Genomic DNA, 20642 nt, shown 5'->3' with positions numbered 1-20642 from the left:
AAAGACCCTATTGTATCTGCCTTCACTACCATTGCTGGCAGCCCATTCCACCCACTCACCACTCCCTGAGTAAAAAACTTACCCCTAACATCTCCTCTGTACCTACTCCCCAGCACCTTAAACCTGTGTCCTCTTGTGGCAACCATTTCAGCCTTGGGAAAAAGCCTCTGACTAGCCACACGATCAATGCCTCTCATCATCTTATACACCTCTATCTGGTCATCTCTCATCCTCCGTTGCTCCAAGGAGAAAAAGTCGTGTTCATTCAACCTGTTTTCATAAGGCATGTTCCTCAATCCAGGCAACATCCTTGTAAATCTCCTCTGCACCCTTTCTATGGCTTCCACATCCTTCCTGTAGTGAGGCGACCAGAACTGAGCACAGTACTCCAATCGGGGTCTGACCAGGATCCTATATAGCTGCAACGTTACCTCTCGGCTCCTAAATTCAATTCCATGATTGATGAAGGCCAATACACCATATGCCTACTTTGAGCATCCTATGGACTCAGACCCCCAAGATCTCTCTTATCCTCCACACTGCCAAGAGTCTTGTCATTAATACTATATTCTGCCATCGTATTTGACCTACCAAAATGAACCACTTCACACTTACCTGGATTGAACTCCATCTGCCACTTCTCAGCCCAGTTTTGCATCCTATCAGTGTCCCGCTGTAACCTCTGACAGCCCTCCACACTATCCACAAATCCTCAAAAAATTCAATCAGGCTTGTAAGGCATGACCTGCCCTTGACAAAGCCATGCTGACTATTCCTAATGGTATTTTATATCTCTCCAAATATTAATAAATCCTGCCTCTCAGGATCTTCTCCATCAACTTACCAACCACTGAAGTAAGACTCACTGGTCTATAATTTCCTGGGCTATCTCTACTCTCTTTCTTGAATAAAGGAACAGCATCCGCAACTCTCCAATGCTCCAAAACCTCTCCCGTCCCCATTGATGATGCAAAGATCATCGCTAGAAGCTCAGCAATCTCCTCCCTCACCTGCCACAGTAGCCTGGGGTATATCTCATCTGGTCCCGGTCCAGCTTGATGCTTTCCAAAAACTCCAGCGCATCCTCTTCCTTAATATCTACATGCTCAAGCTTTTCAGTCTGCTGCAAGTCATCACTACAATCACCAAGATCCTTTTCCATAGTGAATACTGAAGTAAAGTATTCATTAAGTACCCCTGCTATTTCCTCCGGTTCCATACACACTTTCCCACTGTCACACTTGATGGGTCTTATTCTTTCAAGTCTTATCCTCTTGTTCTTCACATACTTGTAGAATGCCTTGGGGTTTTCCTTAATCCTACCCGCCAGGGCCTTCTCATGGCCCCTTCTGGCTCTCCTAATTTCCTTCTTAAGCTCCTTCCTATTAGCCTTATAATCTTCTAGGTCTCTAACATTACCTAGCTCTCTGAACCTTCTGTAAACTTTTCTTCTTGACTAGATTTATTACAGCCTTTGTACAGCACAGTTCCTGTACCCTACCATAACTTCCCTGTCTCATTGGAACGTACCTATGCAGATCTCGACATAAATAGCCTCTGAACATTTGCCACATTTCTTCCGTACTTTTCCCTGAGAAGTTGCCGTTCCCAATTTAAGCTCCCAAATTTAAGCTTCCAATTTCCTGCCTGATAGCCTCATAATTCCCTTTACTCCAATTAAATGCTTTTCTAACTTGCCTGTTCCTATCTCTCTCCAATACTATTGTAAAGGAGATAGAATTGTGATCACTATCTCCAAAATGCTCTCCCACTGAGAGATCTGACACCTGACCAGGTTCATTTCCCAATACCAGATCAAGTACAGCCTCTCCTCTTGTAGGCTTATCTACATTGTGTCAAGAAACCTTCCTGAACACGCCTAACAATCTCCACCCCATCTAAACCCCTTGCTCTAGGGAGATGCCTAACGATACTTGAGAAACTAGAATCTCCCATCACAACAACTCTGTTATTATTGCACCTTTCCAGGATCTGTTTCCCTATCTGATCCTCAATATCCCTGTTCCTATTGGGTGGCCTTTTAAAAAACACCTAGTAAAGTTATTGACCCTTTCCTCTTCCTAACCTCCACCCACAGAGACTCTGTAGATAATCCCTCCACAGCGTCCACCTTTTCTGCATCTGTTACACTATCTCTGATCAACAGTGCTACGCCCCCACCTCCTTTGCCTCCATCCCTGTCCTTTCTGTAACATCTGAAGCCCGGCACTTGATGTAACCATTCCTGTCCCTGAGCCTCTGTAATGGCCACCACATCATAGCTCCAAGTGATGATCCACTCTCTAAGCTCATCTGCTTTGTCCACAACATTCCTTGCGTTAAAGTAGACACATCTCAAACAGTTGGTCTGAGTGCGTCCCTTCTCTATCACCTGCCTGTCTTCCCTCTCGCACGGTCTACAAGCTTTCTCTATTTGTGAGCCAACTGCCTCTTCCCCAGTCTGTTCAGTTCGGTTCCCACCCCCCAACAATTCTAGTTTAAACTCTCCCCATTAGCCTTAGCAAACCTCCCTGCCAGGATATTGGTCCCCGGGGATTCAAGTGCAACCCGTCCTTTTTGTACAGATCAAACCTGCCCCAAAAGAGGGTCCCTATGATCCAGAAATCCCCCAACCCTGCTCCAATCCCTCAGCGATGCATTTATCCTCCATCTCATTCTATTCTTATGCTCACTGTCGCGTGGCACAGGCAGTAATCCCGAGAGTACTACGTTTGCGGTCCTGCTTCTCAACGTCCTTCCTGTAGTCTTTTTTCAGGACTTCTTCCCATTTCCTACCTATGTCATTGGTACCAATATGTACCATGACTTCTGGCTGTTCTCCCTCCCACTGCAGGATATCTTGGACACGATCTGAAACGTCCCAGACCCTGGGAGGCAAACTACCATCCAAGTTTCTTTCCTGTGTCCACAGAATCACCTGTCTGACCCCCCTGACTATAGAGTCCCCTATCACTACTGCCTTCCTCTTCCTTTCCCTATCTTTCTTAGCCACAGGGCCAGACTCTGTGCCAAAAGCACGATCCCCCAGGTAGGCTGTTTCCCCCCCACCCCCAACAGTACTCAAACAGGAGTACTTATTGTCAAGGGGTACAGCCACAGAGGTACTCTCTATTACCTGACTCTTCCCCTTCCCCCTCTTGACTGTGACCCACTTGTATGTCTCCCATGGCCCCAGTGTGACCACCTGCCTATAATTCCTTTCTATCACCACCTCATTCTCCCTGACCAGATGAAGGTCATCGAACTGCATCTCCAGTTCCCTAACATGGTCTCTAGGAGCTGCAGCTCGACACACCGGGTGCAGATATGGGCGTCCGGGAGGCTGGGAGACTCTAGGACCTCCCACATCTGACACAGAGCACAGAAAACCGGCCTCACACACATACTACTTACTTTCCGCAATTAACACAGGCAAACCTACCTCGCTTCCCAAGCACCTTCTCCTTAGAGTGAATGTATTTGCCTGAGGATTAACAATGTAACTTGTATCTTTTGCTTTTGCATTAAGCACATTGAACTGGCTCTGGCCAAGATGTTTCCTCAACATAGTGGGGAACTTGTAGATAAATTATGTTCTAAGTTCCCGTGCACTGAAGTATACGCCCATATGAATGAAGTAATTAATTTTTGAGATTAGTTAACTGATATAAAATGAAACAAACAGTATAAATAAAATACAGCATTCTATATTTTCCTGTATATATATAATTCCTGTATATACAGTCGTCCCTCAGTATCTGCGGGGGATTGGTTCCAGGACCTCCCATGGATACCAAGATCTGTGGATGCTCAAGTCCCTTACATAAAATGGCGTAGTATTTGCATATAACCTACGCACATCCTCCCGTATACTTTAAATAATCTCTAGATTGCTTATAATAATACAATGTAAATGCTATGTAAATAGTCGTTATACTGTATTGTTTAGGGAATAATGACAAGAAAAAAAATCTATGTGTTCAGTACAGAGGCAACCATTGTAGCTCTTCTGAGAACGGTGATGCGGCCTTGGTATTAGCCGCTGCCGGTTCTCCCGTGATCTTTAAGTTCTAAGGCTGTAGAGCTTTACATATCTGGCCAGCCATCCCTTACTAGCCTTAAACTCCTTCCTCTCTCTCACAACACAAGTAACGAATGAACGACACGTGAGGCGACCAATACTCAAACAACGAGTGCTGGAGAGAGACTGAGGATCTGTGAAATGGCGGGAGGCTACAGCAGAGTATGCCTTCACATCACTTCATTCGCATGGATTCAGCTGAGTGCTTGGCACGCAGCAAATTCAAATTTTGCATTTTGGAACTTTATAGAATTCTTTTTCGAATATTTTCGATCCACGGTTGGTTGAATCCATGGATGTGGAACCCGTGGTTACAGAGGGCCGACTGTATAAGCTTTTGAAAATGACTGTTTCATTAGTTATAGATAGAAAATTAGTTTATATTGACATGGACAGCAACTTTGTAAATCTGGTGGGAGCAAGATGATGTTGGGAATGGCAAGGGTGGAGCACCACGGGAGGAGTGTGGGACAGTTGGCTGAGAAAGAGTTCCAGGGGAGGGAGATGGAGACACCAGGCAAGATCATTTGATTCCAAATAATTTATTGATCATTAGAAAATGTCCCTCCCCACTCCCTTCCCATTTTCCTATCCATGGTTCCCCTCCCTGCCCTCTTCTGAATTCTTTGTCCACAATACAGACCAGTTTCAGAATCAGGTTTATCATCACTTACATGTTTTATGTAAATTGTGTTTTTTTTTTCACAGCAGTACATAAAATTACTCATACAGAAGTCTTGGGCACCTTAGCTATTTATATGTGCCAAAGACTTTTGCACAGTACAATAGATATGTCTTTCAGTGTCGATATATCCAAATGATCATTCGAGACTTTTTGTCCAGTAGTTGTCCACCCACTTCAGCTTTTAAATATTATTCATATTTATTTTATGTATGTAAGTGAATTTTACTTTCTACTTTTCTACTTTGATTGTCTTTAAAGGCTTAAAGTTGCTGACAGTAATCTCATAGCTCATTTAGTTTTGGGTCTCAAGGCTTGCCTTCACGTTCAGCTTCCTCAGTTTCATATTTTTAACATTTTGACCTTAGAGCTTTATTATTCCATATTCATTAAGCATTCATGGCATTGTTTGCTAATACTGAAGTCCCTGCGTTTTGCATGATGTTTGGTGTTTTCTTATTCAAATTAATCAGAATCAGGTTTAATATCACTGGCATATGTCATGAAATTTATTGTTCTGTGGCAACTGTATATTGTAATTAATAGTTTTTATTAAATATTGGAATAAGAAGTGTGGATTATAAAAAACAAATTCAGTAAGTAGCCCAAAAAGAGGGGGAAGTCCTGAGGTTCATGTATTCATTGTGCATTCAGAAATCTGATGGTCGAAGGGAAGAAGCTGTTCCTGAAGCATTGTGTGTGAGAAAAGGGTATGTCCTGTATGGTGGTGGTCCTTTATAATAAACGCTGCCTTTTTGAGGTATCATCCGTTTGAAGGTATCCTGGATGCTGGAGAGGCTAGTGCTCATGAAGGAGCTGACTGAGTTAACCACTCTGCAGCTTTTTCCAATCCAATATCCCCTCCATATTGGATGGTGATACAATCTGTCAGAATGCTGTCAGTGATACATCTGCAGAAATTTGCGAGGGTCTTTTGTTGTCATACGAAATGTCTTCAAACTCCTAATGAAATATAGCTGCTGTCATGCCTTCTTTGTAATTGCATCAATATTTTGGGCCCAGGATAGATGTCAGATATGTTGCCATCCAGGAACTTGAAACTGCTCACCCTTCTTTGCTGATCTTTTGATGAGGACTGATGTGCGTTCCCTCGACTTTCCCTTCCTGAAGTCCACAATAAATTCCTTTGTCCTACTGACGTTGAGTGCAAGGTCGTTGCTGTGACAGCACTCAACCAGCTGGTTGATCTTGTCACCATCTGAAATTCTGCAAACAATATATATGCCATTGCAAATTTATAGACGGCCTTTGAGCTGTGCCTTGCCACAACTGAGTGTAGAGAGTGTAGAGCCCAAAGCTAAGTACACATCCTCAGTGCTCTGGTGTTGGTTGTCAGCGAGGTGGAGATGTTTCTGATCTGCAGAGACTGTGGTCTCCTGGTGAGGAAGTTAAGGATTCAGTTGCAGAAGGAGTTACAGAGGCCTAGGTTTTGGAGCTTGTTGATTAGAACTGAGAGTTGTAATCAGTAAACAGCCTGATGAAGACATTGCTGTTGTCCTGGTGGTCCAAGTCTGAGTGGAGAGCCAGTGAGATTGCATCTGCTGTAGACCTATTGCAATAGTAGGCAACTTGCATTGGATTCAGGTTCTTTCTTAGGTAAGAGTTAATTCTGTAGTTAAGTGTCACATTTTCTTGTAAATCTGCTACCTTTTATAATTAGAACACTGTAATTTAATCTTGCTAACTGTAGAAAGCTACAAATTTTTAGGAACTGCATATTATCATGAAAGTTGCTGTTCAGTCTTTTTTAATGTTCTCCAGCAGCTAATCCTCTGACTAGCCATTCCTTAAGGATATTGTAATTCTTTTTCTGACCGAATCCAATGAGGTGCAGACGTTAATTTGAAGTTTTTTGAGACACTTCAGTTTAGAACAAATTCTGGTGCAAATTCATCCCATTCTATTGCCAGCAGAGCTCTTGATCTGGTGAGTAAGGAATGAGATGGACAATTACTGTCTTTTTTAAGTATCCTCTCTTTCAATTGTTCAAAATTTTTGGCCACATTTTCGGCCACATTTTCAGCTGCCTTGGCCCCAGATTCCTCTTGAAACTGCTTCCTTTCTCTAATCGTTTGAGGTGGATCCTGAGATGACTTGTTTTTGTGTCTCCTGAAGCAGTAGATGCTGATAATATTGTCCTGTATTGTTTCAGTATTGGTGACCTTGTTGATGTTTTAACCAGCAGGGTAAAGAATTGCAAGTAACTGCTGTTGATTTTCTGGCTCTTTGATTGAAGTTGTGTGCTGTATTATGACATAAATGTATGATTTCTTGTCTAAAGACATCAGGAATGTTAATACTGCTGTTTGTAAGTTGGCTTTGAACTCTAGATATCACTTCAGTTGGAGGATGCACACATTTGTAATAGACTAGGCATTGTTTAATACATAATACATTGTTTTCCACATAACAAACGTTAAAGAGAATTGAGTGCTTATATTTTAAACATATTTTAAGAATTGGTTATCTTCTCCAACTCTGCAGAAAATGATTCTGAATTTGCAAGTGCTGCTTGTAGCTGATAATTTCCATTTCATTTGATGTATTCATAAAAATGTCCTTTTTCTCATGTTATCTTTCTTGTATCACAAATATATAAAGTTTTAGTGATGCGTTTTGAATCATAATAGCTACAGTTTCATTTTGACTTTGTTTACTACTTGCAGCTCGAGCTTGGGAGAATATGTTTAATGCCTCAACTTTGAGCCCAAATCCCAATAATCCTGCTGAATATTGTTCAACAATACCACCACTGCAACAAGCTCAGGCATCAGGGTCACTTAGTTCTCCACCACCCACAGTAATGGTTCCTGTAGGAGTTCTGAAATATCCTGGCACAGAAGGTAATGCTAATTTTATACATGAGCAGGGAAATGAATTTGAAAATTGAGCATATTTTTGCAGGGCATGAATTAACTATTTTGTCTCAGGTATTTTTTTGTTGTAAACTTTCTGATTGTTTAGTGCAGAATGCTTTCCTATTGGCGTGTATATATTAAGCTATTAAGCAAATCAAAAGTACATTGTACAAAAGGAGAATTTTCAGATGTTCCAGCTTTCGAATGTTGTTTGCTTTTCTTTAAATCTATTTCAACTTCATGTCATCAAGTTCGAATTGCAGTTTAATTTTTGAGTTACATATTTCCATGTGGTGATTCAGAAAACTTCACTTGCATGTTAACCTGCTATTAACAATGTGTGAAAAGGATGACTTGGAACTTGTATATAGTATTGTATATTTTCAATACCATCTTGTTTGAGGCCTAGATCTTGAAGCTTATTGATTAGTTTTGAGGGGATGTTAGAATTGAATGCCAAACTGATGTATGCATTTTGACTGTCCAGGTGTTCCAGGGTTGAGTGAAGAGCTAATAAAATGGCATCTGCTGTTGACCTGTTGCGATGATAGGCAAATTGGAGCAGATCCAAGTTGCTTCTCAGGCAGGAGTTGACATGTTTCACTACCATACTCTCAAAGCATTTCATCACCGTGGATGTAAGTGCTACTAGATGATGGTCACTGAGGCAGGTTACTGTGTTTTCCTTTGGCACCAGTATAATCAAAGCCTGCTTGAAATAGGTAGGTACCTCAGACTGTTGAAGCAGTTGGAAACAGAAAATGGAGCAATGCAGCATAAAGTGCTATTACCTAAAATTATTAAATTCAATATTGTGACTTGAGGTCTGCAATATACTCGGGTGGAAAATGAGTTAATTTTCCTAGGGGTTACTTTGGGTATTTGCTGAAGCAATGAAGGAGATTGAAGACAGAGGCCAAAGTGGGAGCAAATTTAATATATTCACATCATTAATTGAACATTATTCCAATGTTGTACATTACATTGGAATAAGTGGTTCTTTGCGGGAATGGGACCCACTCTAGGCGTTCCACAATCAGCCGTTATTCGGCGTGCCAAAGTCTCGGCCTAAGATTTTAGCACAGATTCAGAAGCCTGGGGTCTCGAGTAACTGGAGACAGGCGAATCAAGGGTCAGTGTCGACACAGGAGACCCATGTGTTGTTGGGGGAGTTGGAACATCATCTGTGTGCCTGGGAACCCAGGATCCTTGTGATCTCCAGTCCCAGAGCTCAAAAAAAGCGATGTAACGGACTTTTAACATTGTAAACCAGTGAGTTGTTTGTTATCTCTCCTGCTCGTTGGAAAATGGAGTCCCCTCTTCCTCCCTTATTAAGAGAGAGAGCCTGCAGCATGCCGAATTATTGGGTTGACAATGTAGTCTTTGGGGTAACTGCAAGTCTTGTGTCTTTGCTATTGTTTTGCTCACTCTTGAGTGCTGGTAGCGGGTGCGCTTTTATTTTTGCCAGTGGGGGTGGGGGATTGTTCCTTGCTGCCGATTACATGCGGGAGAGAGAGGAGCTGGGGGAGACTGTGGTTCTAACATTTAACTGTCATTCATTCTTTGGGGCACTCCTCTGTTTTCGTGGATGGTTGCGAAGAAAAAGCATTTCAGGATGTATATTGTATATATTTCTCTGACATTAAATTGTACCTTTGAACCTTATGGAGAGACTGTTTGGGTCCCTGCATCATGGGAAGATAGGAGATTAAAAGGTAGGCAGGGATTAAATGGGAAAGTGCCATGAGCAGGGAAAATAGTGAGTTGTGGAGTTGTATAGGTGATCTTCTCTGGATTAATGAAAGGAGAGGGAAAGTTTTTATCCTTTCAGCAATCCATAGAGCCCAGCCTAGCTGGGGACTAGTGAGCAAGTCCCATCAGTTTGTATTTGCCCCATAGCCCTCTAAACTACTTCTATCCATGAACTTATCTAAATGAATTTTAGAAGTTGCTATTGTGCCCACCTCAACCACCATTTCTGTGAGCTCATCCCAAATATGCACCACCTTTTGTGTGAAGAAGTTACCCCTGATGTCCCTTTTGAATGTCTCACCTGTGATCTCAAATTTCTGTCCCTTTGCTGTGCAGGGAATAAAGATTGTGCTTTCACCCTGTCTGTGGTGGACGATCTTGTATGCCTCTATCAGGTCAAGCCTCAATTTCCTACGCTCTACAGAATAAATTACTAGTCTATGAAACTTCTCCTTGTAACTTGGACCCCGAAGTCCAGTCAACATCTTATAAACATTTTCTCTGTCTGATTCCCCACTTCCTTCCCTTTCTTCCATGGCCCACTGTCCTCTCCTGTTAGATTCTTCCTTCATCCTTTTATCTCTTCCACCAGTTCCCTTCTCATTTTACTTCATTTCTCCTTACCCACCCACCCACCTTCCCCTTCACCTGGTCTCACCTGTCACTTGACAGCTTGTACTCCTTCCACTTTCCCCACTTTTCCCAACTTTCCAGTCCTGATGAAAGGTTTGGCCCAAAACATTATCTGTGTATTCTGCTCCACGGATGCTGCCTGACTTGCTGAGTTTCTCGAGCATTTTGTGTGTGTTGCTCAAGAGTGACAGGTGCCTATTTCACCACTTTTTCTGTGAAACTGCTTTCTTTGAACTCAATTTCATAACACCCAACCCACCCTCCTATGGACCCCCGGACCTTTGCCAATCCTCAGCCCACATACCTAGCTGATCAAAGTACCATGCTGATTTTTCCTATAACCTTCTACACCCCTACCTATTTTTATATCACCCACAATCTTAGTAACCATGCTTTCTAATTTCACATCATGCGTGTTCAGGTGCCTTGCTGTACGGCGTGGGCGATCATGTCTCTCCATCCATCACAGTCCCTGACCCTCCGAATTGTATTTGTTGCTTTCCCTGTTTCTAACCATGACGTTAATCCATCTATCATTCTCATTCTCTGTCTGCCTCTGCTTCTTTTTCCTTCCAGCTTTCCAGTTGTAACTCAAGTCAACTATGGTTTCACATCATAGCATTTGTATAAATTACAAGGTCCCGACACTTGCCTGCTTGTGTCATACACTAGACACAGGCCCCCAGTCCGAGAAACAGCCCTCAATTATTACTTTCTGCTTTCTACCATTGAGCAAATTATGAATCCAGTCCACTTTCTTCTCCTGAATCCCATGCAATTTAGTATTGCAGACTAATGTGCCACAAGGAACCTTGTCCAAGGCCTTGCTAAACTCCATGTGGACAACATCACTGCCCTAGCCTCATTGACCTCTTACTTTCCTCCTTGAAGAACTGCATATTTGTCTAACACAATTTTCCATGCACAAATGCTGACTATATCTTTCCAAATGTTGGTGAATCTTATCCCTTGAAAAACCCTTTAGCGATTTAATCAATTTAATGTTAGACTCACTGCCATCCTGTTTCCTGGCTTGTTTTTGCTATCCTTTTTAAATTATAGTAACACTTGTGGAATTCCATAATGGTGATGGAAATTATAAAGGATGATTCGTTGAACGTGGAGGCTGGAAAGTGGAAGTAAGGAGAAGGGAAACATTATCTTTTTCTTGCTTGGAAGTAGAGGGTGTGAAGTAAGAGGGTTGGAAATTGAAGAGATGCAATTGAATCTTACCATCTGTGATAAAAGGTAAGCCATACTTAAGACTAAAAGGAGGCCATCCTAAAGAACTGGTGTGGAATTTTGTCAACTGAGCAGAAATGACAGAGATTAGAAAATCTTGGAGAACTGAATAAAGTCCTTACTTGAAGGGGGTGGGGGGGGGGAGCTGAAGGTGTACAATTTTGAATTGTAATCCTGACTTCCATCTGAATGATTAGAGTTTGGCAACTTTTTAAAAACAGGGCTTTAAAATATTATTGTTTAATTATTACTGTATTTCATACGAAGGAAGTGGTGATGATATTTAAGAGTAGAATGTGATTAAACAATTGTGTCCATGATTTCATGGGGGGGAAATTGTGTAACATTTTATTTAGAGAAGGTCTATAAAGTGGATATAGTTATTTTTTTATTTTCTAAAAGGTGGCATAAGGAACAGTGAAGATAGTTGTGCCTAAGGGCTTATGTAGTTGAGGGTAATACCTTAGTCTGGATTAAATGTGTGTGTATCGAAAAAAACAAAGGTTAGGGATAAAATTGGTCATTTTTATTTGGCAGATAGTAATTTCTGAGGTGTCACAAGGATCATTATTGGGACCTCAGTTTTTAAAAAAAATTCATATTAGTAACTTGCATTATAGGACAGCATTATGTCAAATTTGCTGCTAATAATTTGGTAGTAAATTGAGAAGAAAATTAATTTAAAAAGGTGGAAGACAGAGTTCAAAGTGGGAAAATGTTATGTTATTCACTTTGTTAGAAAGCAGAGTTTAAAAAAAATTTAAATGTTGTCAGTCAATTAAATATTGGAACGTTGATAGAGATCTCGGTATCTTTCTGAAGACAGTTTGTATATCCTGTAATTAGATAATTGGGCTTTGTTCCAGGGCAGGTGGGATCTGTTCCGAAGGGACGGTTTACACCTGAACTGGAGCGGTACTAACATTCTTGCAGGGAAGTTTGCCAGTGCTTCTTGGGGGGGGGGTTTAAACTAAATTTGCAGGGGGCGGGGATCTAGAATGAGAGAGAGGATAGCGAGATGAAGAATAAAGGACAGGTGGAGACTACACGGTTCCGGAATATTAAGTGTGTAGTAGAGAAAGGAGAGGCGGAACAAGTGATAGGGAGGACACATGTACAGAGGGATGGTCTGACGGAACATGGAGTTAAATGTGCAGAAAGAATAGCTAAATTTAGGAAGGACTACAAAATTCTAGGGGCGTGTAGCCCGATGGGAGTTCGGGGAGCTGGGTTAAGCACAATAGGCAGAGATTCAAACAGAAAGAGGAGAAATGGGCTAAAAATTCTATATCTGAATGGACGAAGAGTCAGAAATAAGGCGGATGAGCTTGAAGCTCAGGTGCGAATGGGTAACTATGATGTTGTTGGGATAACGGAGACATGGCTGCAGGGAGATCAGACCTGGGAAATGAATGTACAAGGGTATACGTGCTATCGTAGGGACAGAAATGTGGGCAGAGGGGGTGGGGTGGCCCTGTTGGTGAGGAATGAGATTCAGTCCTTTGCAGGAGGGAAATAGGATCAGGAGAAGTGGAGTCTGTGTGGATAGAATTGAGGAACAGTAAGGGCAAAAGGACCCTAATGGATGTTGTCTATAGGCCACCAAACAGTAGCATGGATATTGGGTGCAAGTTGAATAGGGAGTTAACATTGGCATGTGACAAAGGTAATGTCGCAGTAGTTATGGGGGATTTCAACATGTAGGTGAACTGGGAGAAACTGGGAGAACTGGTGCTGGTCCCCAGGATAGGGAGTTTGTAGAATGCCTAAGGGATGCATTCTTGGAACAGCTTGTACGAGAGCCGACCAGGGACAAGGCTATTCTGGATTTAGTGTTATGTAATGAACAGGATTTGATAAGCGATCTTGAAGTAAAGGAGCCATGAGGGGATAGTGATCATAATATGATAAGTTTTTATCTGCAATTTGAGAAGGATAAGGGCAGCTCGGAGGTGTCAGTGTTGCAGTTGAACAAAGGAGACTATGGAGCCATGAGGGAGGAGCTGGCCAAAGTTAACTGGACGGATATCCTAGCAGAAGAGACAGTGGAACAGCAATGGCAGGTATTCTTGGGAATAATGCACAAGGTGCAAAATCAGTTCATACCCCAGAGAAGGAAGGATTCAAAGGGGGGAAAGGGGCCACAGTGGATGACAAAGGAAGTCAGAGATTGCATAGCATTAAAACAAAAGGAAGTATGACAGAGCTAAGGTGAGTGGGAGGACAGATGATTGGGAAATTTTTAAGGAACAACAGAACTTAACTAAAGAGGCAATACGGGAAGAAAAAATGAGGTACGAACACAAGCTAGCCAGGAATATAAAGGAGGATAGCAAAAGCTTTTTTAGGTATGTGAAGAGAAAGAAGATAGTTAAGAACAATTTTGGGCCCTTGAAGAATGAATTGGGTGAAATTGTTATGGGAAACAGAGAAATGGCAGAAGAATTTAATAAGTACTTTAGATCTGTCTTCACTAAGGAAGACACAAGCAATCTCCCAGATGTATGGATGGGCCAAGGACATAGGGTAACAGAGGAAATGAAACAGATTGACATTAGGAAGGAAACGGTGATGAGTAGACTGATGGGACTGAAGGCTGACAAATCCCCAGGTCCAGATGGTCTGCATCCTAGGGTACTAAAGGAGGTGGCCCTGGAAATTGCGGATGCATTGGTAATCATTTTCCAATGTTCCTTAGATTCAGGATCAGTTCCTGAGGATTGGAGAATGGCTAATGTTATCCCACTTTTTAAGAAAGGAGGGAGGGAGAAAACAGAGAACTATCGACCTGTCAGCTTGACATCGGTGGTGGGAAAGATGCTAGAGTCCATTATTAAAGATGAAATAGTGGCATATCTAGATAGCAGTGATAGGATTGGGCCGAGCCAGCATGGATTTACCAAGGGTAAATCATGCTTGACTAATCTATTGGAGTTTTTCGAGGATGTAACCAGGAAGTTAGACAAGGGAGATCCAGTGGATGTAGTGTACCTCGATTTTTAGAAGGCATTTAATAAGGTCCCACATAGGAGATTGGTGGGTAAAATCAAAGCTCATGGCATTGGGGGGAAGACATTGACATGGATAGCAAACTGGTTGGCAGATAGAAAGCAAAGGGTAGTGGTGAATGGGTGTTTCTCAGAATGGCAAGTGGTGACTAGTGGGGTGCCACAGGGCTCGGTATTGGGACCGCAACTGTTTACGATTTACGTCAACGATTTAGATGAAGGCATTGAAAATAACATCAGCAAGTATGCTGATGATACTAAGCTGGGTGGCAGTGTGACATGTGATGAGGATGTTAGGAGAATTCAGGGTGACTTGGATAGGCTGGGTGAGTGGGCAGATACTTGGCAGATGACGTTTAATCTGAATAAGTGTGAGGTTATCCACTTTGGGAGTAAGAACAGGAAGGCAGATTATTATCTGAATGGTGTAAAGTTAGGTAAGGGAGAAATACAAAGAGATCTAGGAGTCCTTGTTCATCAGTCACTGAAGGTGAATGAGCAAGTGCAGCAGGCAGTGAAGAAGGCTAATGGAATGTTGGCCTTTATTACAAAGGGAATTGAGTACAAGAGCAAGGAAATCCTCTTGCATTTGTACAGGGCCCTGGTGAGACCACACCTGGAGTATTGTGTACAGTTTTGGTCTCCAGGGTTAAGGAGGGACATCCTGGCTGTAGAAGAAGTGCAGCGTAGATTCACAAGGTTAATTCCTGGGATGTCAGGACTGTCTTACACAGAGAGGTTAGAGAGACTGGGCTTGTACATGCTGGAATTAAGGAGATTGAGAGGGGATCTGATTGCAACATATAAGATTATTAAGGGATTGGACAAGATAGAGACAGGAAATATGTTCCAGATGCTGGGAGAGTCCAGTACCAGAGGGCATGGTTTGAGAATAAGAGGTAGGTCATTTAGGACAGAGTTAAGGAAAAACTTCTTCTCCCAGAGAGTTGTGGGGGTGTGGAATGCACTGCCTCGGAAGGCAGTGGAGGCCAATTCTCTGGATGCTAGATAGGTATCTTATGGATAGGGGAATCAAGGGATATGGGGACAAGGCAGGAACCGGGTATTGATAGTAGATGATCAGTCATGATCTCAAAATGGCGGTGCAGACTCGAAGGGCCGAATGGTCTACTTCTGCACCTATTGCCTATTGTAATTAAAGCACACCTGGATTGTTGTTTTGTTTTGGTCTCGTTCTTTTCAGAGGCAATGGAAGAAATTCATGTAATTTGATTTCTGGGTTGAAATTTCAAACTAATAAGAAAAATTGTCCTGATTATGTCTAAATACTGTGGAATTTAGAAGAATAAAAGGTGGTTTCTTTGTTTAAGACTGATGAGCTTGATGGGTTAATGCTGTTGTGCTGTTCATAGTAAGGAAGTCCAAAACCAGGGGTTCAATCTCAGGATAAGAGTTGTCCACATAAAACTGAGCTGAGGAGTTTGTGTTGAAAGACCTGGATCTTTGGAATTCTTTACCATACTGACCAGTGAATGGTGAATTGTTAAATATGTCGAAACTGAGAAATATGGATTACTGAGAACAAGGAATATGTGACTCGGGCAGAAAAATGGAGTTGCAACTGGACAACGTGGCATACTCATAATTTTGTTCCTTTTTCTTAGGAAATTTGTTATTGACTATTGCTTGTTAATGATTATTACTTGCTTTGAATGTAGGCCTGACAAAGTAAAGGCCTTTGGCAAAAGGTTTCCCTTTGCTTTGACTGGCTGGGATCAATTTCATTGGCCTGATTTTGATTAACTTGTGCATTTGTTTAGTGACTCACCCAAAGGAGCAACGACGAGTCTGGTTTGCTGATGGAATCTTACCAAATGGAGAAGTTGCAGATGCAGCAAAACTGTCATCAGGTGGGCCATCTATGACAGGATCTTTGACAGTATCACATGATCCTGGTAAAGAAGTTGCAACAAAACCCACAGCCTCTGAGGTAGGAGAATTATTTAAAAATACCAGAGCAGATATAGAAAAATGTTCTTGCTGTGAAAGGAAATGAAAATCCCAATGTAATTCTTAAATGATTTGGATTGTTTGCTTATTTGTGGGTTTTGCTATTTGGTATGTTTATTAAGCAGGGCACTGTGTTCATTCTACCAGTATCTGAAATAAACAGGAAGTGCTCTGCACTCAGCAAGGCAAGCAGTATTTGTGGTGAAAGAAACAGCCTTAAGTCAGAACTAGGAAAGTTTAGAAACTGGCTGTGTTTTAATCTGTAGAGATGGGCGAATTGGGGTTTTGGGAATTGATGGGTTAGGGGTTGGTAGTAAAAGAACAAAGATAATTGGAATGATAGGGTGGAGATCAAGAGCAAATGAACAATGCAGAAGATTGTTGCAGGTGAGGGCAGTGGCTTATTAATTGTGAACAGGAGATGAACTAATATACAAAACTATGCAGCTGTAAAAAAAATTGTAAGAAATGCAAAGGAAAAACCTGAGTTACTATTTATTACTACAAGTTGATAACCTTAAATCATAAGACTGTAAGACATAGGAGCACAATTAGCCCATTCAGCCCATTGAGTCTGCTCCACCATTCTATCATGGCTGATCCCGGATTGCACTCAACTCCATACACTTGCCTTCTCGCCAAACCCTTTGCCCTGACCGATCAGGAAATGATCAACTTCCGCCTTAAGTATACCCACAGACTTGGCCTCCATCGCAGTCTGTGGCAGAGCATTCCACAGATATACTACTCTCTGGCTAAACAATCCATATTACTTCTGTTCTAAAGGCTGTTCCCTCTAGTTTTAGATACTCCCACTCCACATCCTCTCCACATCCACCCTATCTACCCGGTAGTCCTTTCAACATTCAGTAGATTTCAATGAGATCCTTCCACATTCTTCTAAATTCCAGTGAGTACAGGCCCAAAGCTGCCAAACCCTCCTCATATATTAACCCCTTAATTCCCAAAATTATCCTTGTGAACCTCCTCTGGACTCTTTCCAATAACAACATTTATGGGAGTCTTGAACGAGGACTGCTAAGTACTTCTGCACCTCTGATGTTTAAACCTTCTCCCCTTTTAGATAGTAGTCTGCACTATTGTTCCTTTTACCAAAATGCATTATCATACGTTTCCCAACATGTATTTCATCTGCCACTTTTTGACCATTCTTCCAATTTGTCCAAGTCCTGCTGCAATTGCCTTGCTTCCTCAGCACTACCTACCTCTCCACCTACCTTTATATCATCCGCAAACTTTGCCACAAAGCCATCAATTCCATTATGTTTGTATATCTGGTAGATATATTTGATCTTTAATTATTTAATAATAACTCCAGACAGGAGATCCTGGGGACATGAAAGAGACAACCAGATCTTATGTTGCCTCCCAGATGTCAGGGTCAGGGATCTCTCAGATTGTATCCACAACATTCTAAAGCAGGAGGATGAACCACTGAAAGTCACGGTACAAGATTGGTATTAATAACACAGATAGGAACAAGGATGAGGTCATGAAGAGAGAATTAAGGGAATTGGATAGAAAGCTGAAAAGCAGGACTTCAAGGGGAGTAATCTCTGAATTGCTGAACATGTCAAGTGCCATTGAGGGTAGGAATAGGATGATTTGGCAGATGAATGCATGGATGAGAAATTGGTGTAGGATCTAGTGTTTCAGATTTCTGGATCGTTGGGATCTCTTCAGGGAAGGTATGACCTGTACAAAAGGATGGGTTACACCTCAACTTGAGGAGCACTGATGTTTTTGTGGGTAAGTTTGCTAGATTTTTTGGGAAGGGTTGAAACTAATTTGGCAGGGGATGGGAACTGGAGTGATGGGGCTGAGGATGAGGCATATGGTATTCAAGTCAATGCAGTGTGTAGTGAGACTGAGGAGGAAGAACAGGCAGATGATTATTCAAAATTGTAGTCAGTGGGATGAGTTAGGAAGTGTAAAATGGGGGCAAATTTGAAAAGGGTGTTATGAATACAGGACTGGAGGTGTTGTATTTGAATACCTGCAGTATATCGAATAAGGTTGATGCTCTTGTAGCACAGTTAGAGATCAGCAGGAATGACAATATGGTCTTCACTGAATCATGGCAAAAAATAATCATAACTGGGAGCTAAACATTCAAGATATACATTGAATCAAAAGGGAAGGTAGGTAGGGTGTGGATTGGCTCTGTTGGGGAAAAAATAAATCAAATCCTTAGAAAGAGGAGACATAGAATCGGATAGAGGTAAGAAACTGCAAGGGTAAAAAGACCCTGATGGAAGTTATATACAGGCCTCTGAACAGCGTCCAAGATGTGGAGTACAAATTGCAACGAGAGATCGAAAAGGCATATAAAATGGACAATGTTGCAATAGTCATAGGGGTTTTCAATATGCAGGTTTATTGAGAAAATCAAGTTGGTGTTGGATCTCAGAGAGGGAATTTGTAGAATGCTTACGAAATTGCTATTTAGACAAGTTTGTGGTTAAGTCCACTAGGGAAAAGGCATATCTGGAATACGTGTTGTGTAATGACCGAGGTTTGACTGGAGAACTTAAGGTAAAGGAACCCTTATGAGACAATGAGCATAATATGATAGAATTCACCCTGCAGGAGAAGGTAAAACCAGATATATCATTAGGATTGAGATGCTTTTAAAAGCCAACTGAAGGCAATTAAATTAGCAATAAGGATAGAAAAGATGAAATGTGACGGTAAGCTATCCAATGATATAAAAGAGGATACCAAAAGTTTTTTCAGATATAGTTGCAAGAAAAGGTTTGTGAACCCTTTGCAGTTACCTGGTTTATTACATTACTTACTAATAAAATGTGGTCTGATCTTCATCTAAGTCACAAGAATGAACAAACACAATCTACCTAAATTAATAACACACAAACAAATGTACTCATCAATACTGAGTAAGTACACTATTTAAACAGTAACAGTCTAGGTTCAAAAAAGGATGTGAACTTCTGAGGTAATGCCTTCTACAAATTTGGAGTTAGATGTTCCAATCAATGAGATGAGATTAGAGGTGTGGGTTTTATATATATAGAGAGGGCACCTCTATAGCAGTCCACAGTAAGAGGAATTGTATACAAATGGAGGAAATTCAGTACTGTTGTTAGTCTCCCTAGGAGTGGGAATCCTGCAAAGTTCACACCAAAAGCACAACGTGCAATGCTGGAGGAGGTAAAAAAAAGAACCCAGGGGTAAAAGCAAAAGACCTGCAGAAATCTCTGGAACTGGCTGAAGTCTATTTTTGTTTGTTCACTATAAGGAAAACACTGAACAAGAATGGTGTTCACGGAAGGACACCACAGAGGAAACCATTGCTCTCTTTAAAAAAAAATATTGCTATACATCTCAGATTTGCAAAAGACCTCCAGGATGTTCCACAACACTTTGAGAACAATGTTCTGTGGACAGAAGTTGAACTTTTTGGCAGAAATGCACATTGCTATGTTTGGAGGAAAAGGGGCACTGCACACCAACACCAAAGCCACATCCCAACTGTGAAGCATGGATTGGGGCTGCTTTGCTGCCTCAGGACCTGGACAGCTTGCAATATTGAGGGAACAATGAATTCAAAATTGTATCAAGGCATTTTACTGGAGAATGTCAGGGTAGCGGTCCATCACCTGAATCTTATTAAAAGTTGGATGATGGAATCAGACAATGATCTGAAGCACAAGAGTAAATCAACAACAGAATGGTTTAAAAAGAAGAGGGTTATTTCTTCAGCAGTTTGAACGGGGCACGACTGTGCAAATGCATGGAGGTCAGCCAGTGAGAACAGCGGGAAGAGTTTAAAAAGAAGACAGCTTTACAGAGTGGGCATCAGAGGAGATGGAGACAGAATAGGAGGGCTTTGGCTCAACGGGGCTTCAGCGATAATGGGTCAAGGCGAGGTAGGTTATCTGTTTAGAATACAGATAGAAAGAGAGTGTGTGAGGAAGGTTTTCTGTGCTCGGTGTCAGATGTGAGAGGTCCTGGAGACTCCCAGCCTCCCGGATTGCCTCATCTTTGTCAGGTGAGTTGAGCTGCAGCTTCTTAGGGACCGCGTTAGAGAACTGGAGATGAAGCTGGATGACCTTCGTCTGTTCATGGTGACTGAGGAGGTGATAGAGAGGAGCTATAGGCAAGTAGTCACTCCGGGGCCTCAGGAGACATAAGTAGGTAACAGTCAGGAGAGGGAAGGGCAGGAGTCAGATGCTAGCAAGTACCCCTGTGGCTGTCCACATTAACAATAAGTACTTCTTGGGGGAGACGGCCTGCCTGAGGGAAGCAACAGTGGTCGATCCTCTGGCACAGAGTCTGGCCCTGTGGCTCAGAAGGGTAGGGAAAGGAAGAGGATGGCAGCAGTGATAGGGGACTCTATAGTTAGGGGGTCA

The 20642-nt window shown here is 42.0% G+C and overlaps 1 protein-coding gene across 2 annotated transcripts in view; it reads left to right on the top strand.

Annotated features, from left to right (window-relative positions):
* zfyve9a (zinc finger, FYVE domain containing 9a) overlaps nt 1-20642 on the top strand; it is a 152671-nt gene that overhangs the window by 63893 nt on the left and 68136 nt on the right. For both annotated transcript variants that reach the window (XM_073063003.1, XM_073063004.1), the window contains 2 exons: nt 7451-7627; nt 16059-16228. In XM_073063003.1, coding sequence (XP_072919104.1) covers nt 7451-7627; nt 16059-16228 — 347 coding nt within the window. The remainder of the gene's footprint in view (nt 1-7450; nt 7628-16058; nt 16229-20642) is intronic.

The sequence above is a fragment of the Hemitrygon akajei genome, chromosome 12 (assembly GCF_048418815.1).
Source record: "Hemitrygon akajei chromosome 12, sHemAka1.3, whole genome shotgun sequence".
NCBI classification, from domain to species: Eukaryota; Metazoa; Chordata; class Chondrichthyes; order Myliobatiformes; family Dasyatidae; genus Hemitrygon; species Hemitrygon akajei.
This window is presented reverse-complemented; position numbering and strand designations above follow the sequence as displayed.